Source organism: Lolium perenne, chromosome 4 (genome assembly GCF_019359855.2).
Source record: "Lolium perenne isolate Kyuss_39 chromosome 4, Kyuss_2.0, whole genome shotgun sequence".
In the NCBI taxonomy this organism is placed as follows: Eukaryota; Viridiplantae; Streptophyta; class Magnoliopsida; order Poales; family Poaceae; genus Lolium; species Lolium perenne.
In genome coordinates, this window is record NC_067247.2 from 363249881 (window position 1) to 363256651 (window position 6771).

At 44.8% G+C, this 6771-nt stretch overlaps 1 protein-coding gene across 1 annotated transcript; it reads right to left on the reverse strand.

The window, feature by feature from the left end:
• Positions 1-2418: 2418 nt before the first annotated feature.
• On the reverse strand, positions 2419-2790 carry LOC139830295 (glutathione S-transferase T3-like). The gene has a single exon (XM_071818303.1). The coding sequence runs from the start codon at positions 2788-2790 to the stop codon at positions 2419-2421; it is 372 nt and encodes a 123-aa protein (XP_071674404.1).
• Positions 2791-6771: the final 3981 nt, after the last annotated feature.

The following is a 6771-nucleotide window of genomic DNA, read 5'->3' on the forward strand; positions in this document are numbered from 1 at the left end:
AGTGTGATGTGACCTCAGTAGCCTTGCTACTGATTGGTTGCTCACCTATTTAATTGGATCTTGTGGCTACTCAACCTTTGCTTGCATATTTGGGAATCATACTAGATATGAATGCCAATATGCTTGCCTGATGAAAATCTAGGGTTTACTGATGGTTCATAGCTTAGGATTTACTCTGTAGTCTTTATTAGCTGCTAATCCTTGCAATTCATCTACTGGTGCTATCTGTGCATATGATCTGGCTATTGTGTGCATCTGTGCATGTTTGCTAGCTTCTGTGTACAAGATCTGTACCTAGATGCTTTCCATTTTTAGTGGCTTTTAGACTGGCAGTAATCCTTGGTGAAAACCAAGTGATGATCTACCCACTTGAGCATCTGCTCAATCCCATGATTATCTCATGCATATTGTATGGATCAGATCCATTGGATCTGTCCAGGAACTTGGTATACCTTGTTCCAGCTCCTAGATTGAATTATTTGGTTGTTGCAGACTTGGGGTTTTGTGCACAGCCCTTCACCTCCAGTTTCTGGTTGAGCTTCTCAAGTCACCATGATTCCTGGTGGCTAAGTGGTTGTGTGATGGTTTCTGTTCTTGAGTATGAACTGGATGAACTGGTGCTGGTTCTAGCTTCACCCTTACCTGGTGATTTGTATTTCTGGTCGACTGTCATGGTTCTAGGGTTTGTGTGCTATTTATATGGTCTCTTCTTCTACCCTGGCCATGACACACAAGCCTGGGTTACTTTGTGACTCACCCCTTGCATTGCCTTGCTGTTGCTTGGTTAGCAACAGCCCTCATATGCTGAAACTTGAGCCCCTGTGGCTTGCTCAGTTCTGGTCTGCCTATGCCTATCTTGTGCTGTCCAAGAATTTGGACAAGCACAAGTGTGCAGTGACAGTGTGCACTGTCCAAACTGAATCTCTGTGTTATATTTTGCTAACTGTCCAAACTGAATTTCTAACACTTACATTCTGGCTAGTTCTTGGTCTTTGTTTTGCAGGTTTGAAATGGAACATGACGATCATCCTCAAGTCATATAGTCTAGATTTTAGTTTAGAACAACTTGTAATTTTCCCTTTCTTTTATTTCTGATCATTATGTCTCAATTCTTGTATCAAGAATATTGTAAAGACTTTGTAATTTGTGTTGTATATCAATAAAGCTCAAGTTTTGGTTTATGAGCTTTTGTATGCTGTAATGTTTATATTCTTGATTAAATATTGTATTTGATATTCATTTGGAAATTCAAAGTGATTTGAATTTATATCTTGTGTTTGAATTATAAATTCATTGTTTATATTGTGTGACGTTTATAGTTAAATGTTTAACACTTATCAAATGCAATCATTCCCCCAAAGTAACAAAATACAAAAGAGATCATGTCGAAATTTCCCTAACTCACATTGCCTAACCCTAAGTGCAAAATGAGAGAGAACCTCGATCCCTCTTAGGTTTAGTGGCAATAAAGCGCGAAAATTTCCCCCGTTTTGCGATGAAATGCACATCCCATTTCTAAATCTACCCTTCTTTGTTCCTATGTTCTGGGTTATTACACGCGCGGACACTCGGACAGCGTCCCACATCCGCGTGTCCGTTTGGATCGCATGCTGCCCAATGCAGCGGCCACCCATTTGCCCAGTTGGACTGGCCACACATACTTATAAATAATATCTTAAAATGGAATAGCATAAAATAATATCAAATAGAATGTAGCATAATGAAGAAACGAAATGTGCCATAGTTTGAAAAAATAAAAAAATTACAAATTAAGATTGTCAACTCAATTTGTGCGCTCTAGGATCAGGTTGTCCTCGGCTTGCCGTTTGAGCTCAACTTCCTTCGCCTTCAACTCCACCTCTTTGGCCCTTGTCATTGCTATGAGCTCAATTTCTCTCTCTTTGAGCTTAATTTCTCTAGCTTTGGTCTTGGCCTTCACCTCTTCAATCTCAAGGTTTTTCTTTTGGACATCGAAGTAGTTCTTCCTGTCCTCTTCTTTCTCCCGATGCCTTCTCTCATCCCTCTTGTCCGTGGACATCTCTCTGTCAGCATGCATCGCCTTCAAAGTGCCAAACAATAGCATGGACGAAGCATCACGTTTCATGTCGGCTTTGGTTGACTTGTGGCCGCGTGGACGACTTGCACGAGAAGTGGAGCTACCGCAAGGCTGCCCACTATCAAGGTCGATGACCGTGGCATCTTTGGCGGTATTGTTGCCAGTCAAGGTGGCCATGTACCCGTCGTACCCCTCCTAGACTTGGGGGTGCCATGGAGTTCCTTCCAACAATGAGGGAAGGCAAAGGTATTTTGTTCATTGTTACTTTTGTAGAAATCCAAAGCTTGCCACACCTAGAGCAAAGCGAGATAACAATGATAAGCATATGTGCAAAGACCGAATGAACAAGTTGAGGTTAGGAATCATACAAAGTCCTTCATGCCCATGCCGCTAACAGGCATCCGCTTCACGTGATCATACGCCGCCTGGAACTTGTTGCATTCAGTTTGAATTGCTCCCCACCTCTTTTGGAGGGATAGCTCGCTGCGGTCGCTCTCAAATGGCTCCAGTCCGTATTTTCGATGTTCATGGAAGTATTCATAGATCCGGCGCCAGAATGCGGTCCCCTTCTGCTCGAGACATGTCAATGCATCTTGCCCAATGGTCAACCATCCATCGATGAGCACCTTGTCCTCCTGCACCGTGTAGTTTCTGGTTCTTTTGCTAACCCGGCGAACTCGAGCTGCGGCTTGTGTCAGCTCGTCAGCGAACAACGGCTCCTCCTCGATGTTCATGTTGCCGGGGTATGGCACGGTGGTGTCCTCCTATGTGTCAATGGGAGGTGGTTGGGGAGCCTGCTCGGTTGAAGGATATGGCACGGTGGTCGGCATTGTCTGCGGGTAAGACGGAGGGACCTGCACGGTGGATGGTGCCATCGATGGCGGCGCGCGCTCGGCTGACAAATCGTCGAGCAGGTTGCGTGCACCGGTCATCGCTGCTGCTCCTAGGTGCTTTGGGCCTTTGGAGTTCGCCGGCGCACGGTTGAGGTCCATGGACGAAGGCGACGGCCCCGTCATGGACTCGCCCACCTCCGGTGACCCATCCCGTGACGGGTACGCGTAGCGCCCCGAATGCGCCCCCAATTCCTGCGCGCGCGGGCGTGCACCCAAACGGGGCAGTCGGCGAGGCTGTTGACCTTGGAGGAAGGGGCCGGGTCACGGACGAGGCCGAGCTCCCCCCGAGGCAGTGCCGACGCCCGGGATGATCATGTGCTGAGCGAGCGCTGTGTGGCCGTAAAAGAGCATGGCCTGCTCTTGCATCACATTCGCCTTCACCTGCGTTTGGAGCTGCTCCGCCGCCAGAACCCGCTCCTTGGCGGCAGCGGCCTCCTTCTTCCGTTGCTCGAGCGCCCTGCGCCGGTCGCCCCGCCTCTTGGTCTCCATCGCCCTCTGCTCCACGGTGAGCTCGGGCTTTGCCTTCTTCGTGGGCGGCCCGGGCTCCACGACCACCGGAGCGTCCAGGACAGGAGCCGCCTCCACGGGAGGAGCGACAACGGATGCGAGTTGGGCCTCGTCTCCGATGGTGGCGGTGGCGGCGGCAAGAGCTTCGTCGGCCATCTCTAGGTTTTGGGAGTGGAGTGAAGTGAGTGTGTTTTGGGAGACAGACAGGCGGGCCATGGGCGGATAAGGGGAGGACGCGAGCGGCCAGCGATCGGCGTCCGCGGCCACGCAAACTCGTCCCAGTGGGTCATCCCGGACGCCGCGGCCATCCGTTTTTAAGATGGGTCCGCGCGCTGGGCCACGTTTTTATCCGATTGAACCCATCCGGACGCGCGGACGCGGGATGGATCGCCGCGTTGGAGATGACATAAGAGACTAGGCAGCTGAGCCGTGCATTCGAGAATTCCCAAGTCCGCGGTCCTAATGAGAGAATTGAAAATCTCTAATAGGTACCGCTAAACAGCGAAACCAGCATAATAACAATATGCACATACCTTATAACTAGATCTTTGGGCCATTTTACCGCTTCCCGCATAGCTAGGAAAAATAAATATATGCGCTTGAATTTCCAGCTCGACTTTTGGACATGGTGTTTTTGCTCCTGAATGCATATACTCCCTTTATTTGAAATACATATTAAAATGTGTTAAAATATTTCAAATAAAAATGATGCACTACATATCCATATCCTATGTGCTCACAAAGTCGTTTGGACAAACAACGATTTTTGCGTGGCCTTGCAAAAAGACAAAATTGGATGCTAAAATAAGGCTTTTAAGAGGCCTTTTTTTTGTATTTTTACAGAGGCTACGAAGAACGTTAGTTTTTTACGAAACCTTAAGCAAGCACATAGAATATCAATATATATGAGCCAATTTTTTGTCCCGAGTTTTTTTAGCAATTCGAAATACATTTTCTAGGTAAAGGGAGCATATGCACCTGAGATCAAAGGTGCATTTCCGCTCGGATACCTTGCGCTGTCTTTGCCGTTGCCACCTTCCTGCCCTAGATCCATGCCGCTTCAGCCATCTCGCACTACCGACAAGCACCCCCGTCGTCTGCATCTCCCTTCCCCCTCTCATTGAGATCGCTCCGCTTCTCCCCTTTTCACCGCAAATGCTCCCGCCTGCCATGGATTCCGAGCGGAGCTCGATGGGAGGCGGTGATAGGCTCGGAATTGTCATGGCCGGCTTTTCCTTGGGCACACCCCTACCACCCGACCAGGCACCTCCATATCTGCCAACATTTCACCGCATCTGCGCTCGATTTGGAGATCCCGGGTATGATTTTCTTTCTTATTTTATTTTTGCGGTTAGATTCCTCGTGATTTTTTTACAAATAGTGTAAATAAAAAAATAATTTCTCACGAATTTTCAATGAGTTCTTCTTGGATCAGGTCATGGACTTCGGCATGGAGTGGTGAGGTGCGGGTGGATTTTTTTTCTTCGACGATTTCTCGAATGATTTCGATTGGTGATGTGGGCATTACCCTTCGGATACTCGACATTGCCCTACACCGTCAATAGGAATGAGTACACCATAGGGTACTATCTAGTCGACATGATCTATCAATCATTGTCAACATTTGTGAAGATCATCACCACTCACACAAACAAAATCCAAGTTTGTTTTGCAAAATGTTAAAAAGAGCTTGGAAAGACACATAGAGAGCTTTTGGTGTATTGCAAGCTAGGTTTGCAATTGCTCAAAGTCCTTCTCATTTTGGCACATACATCCCTCCATAAAATCATCGATGTTGAGAGGGATGTGGATATTTCCTTCAAGCTTGACAACGTGGGCAGCCATGTGAAACCTAGCAGAAACCATGATCGAATCCAAGCATTTCCTCACACATACCGGCAAATTAAAAATAGGGAGACACATGTGAGTGGCAGATTTATGGCCGCTAGTCTCATTTTTTATTCATTTGTGTAATTTATGATTTGAACTATTCTTTGCATTATGGATCATTCATGGCCGCTAGTATCTTTTTGTATTCATTTGTGTAATCTGTGATTTGAACTATCCTTTGCATCATGGATCATTCATTTTTTTAATTATTTCATTTGAACACCCACACCCATGCGTAGGTGTACAAAATCCACGCTCATATTGTTGTAGTTTGTGTTGTTGAAAAAGTAATATATTTGATCTATTATGTTGCATATTTATGTTAATTTTTTCCAAAGTAACAAATATGAGAGAATAGCAAAAGCTTATTTTGCGGTTTCCCTTGGCTCGGCAGAACAGTCTGTAAACCAAAATATTCGGTTTTAGCGTAACAGAGACTAGTAGGAGAGAAGGGTGTCTTAACCAATAATACAACGGTATATTTTTAGGGAACCTATACACTACTTACTTCAGTTGATATGTTGCACCATCCCTTCCTCATTCCTCATCCCACTAACCTTTACATTAAACCCTAAGTGAGCTCATCTTTTGGCGTCTGTCCAGTGCACCGAATTGTATTTGTTGATGGTGCACGTCGTCATTTCGTCCTTTTGCCATCAGTGGCCGTCTAGTTTGTTTCATCCTCCTATCTTAATCGGTTTGCATATAGTTCTAGCTTGTCTACAATCTAGTCTATCGAAAGAGTACACAGAGAACATTGGGTCTAGTTTTATACAGTTTATACTGAACTTTTATACTTTAATATAGAACTTAAGTTTAACATGATATAGTCTTAACAAGTATAATGTTTTGTTACTTAAATATCTAGCATGCTAAATATTAGTTGTGCATTTTTTGGTATATGTTGTAATGCAACATTGAGAAATCTTTTGCACACTGCTAAATTTAAATTGTATTTGGTTACAAAATTTTCTTCTTGAATAAATTTTGAAACCCCTACAACCCACATATTGTATATGTATTAATGGTAAAGATCTCTAAAGAGTATATTTAAAAGAATCCTAATAGAATTTTCCACTGTATGATTAGGCAATTGTATTTGTAAAACTTGTAGGTCGTAAATTGTGGATGCTTATTTACACTTTTTAGTCAAATGTGTCAAGCAGGTGGTTACAATGAATTTAGTAATAAGTTGACAACATGTGCATGTTCTACACCGGTAGCCTAGACGCGATACCATCTGTTCTGATGGTCACCCTCACCTCTTCGCGGCTCTAGCGATGTACTAGATATGTTAGAGAAACTCTAGAAGACTCCCTAAAACTATCCACCTTGTAAAAAAATAGCGAGTTCAGAGGCTCGTCCGCTAAATAATTCACTCTAACAGACTTTATAATTAGTCTATACTAGTTGAATGCCCGTGTG

What these genes read in the sequence shown, in the direction of transcription:
- LOC139830295 (XM_071818303.1), bottom strand. Translation starts at nt 2,790, where the DNA reads ATGAACATCGAGGAGGAGCCGTTGTTCGCTGACGAGCTGACACAAGCC.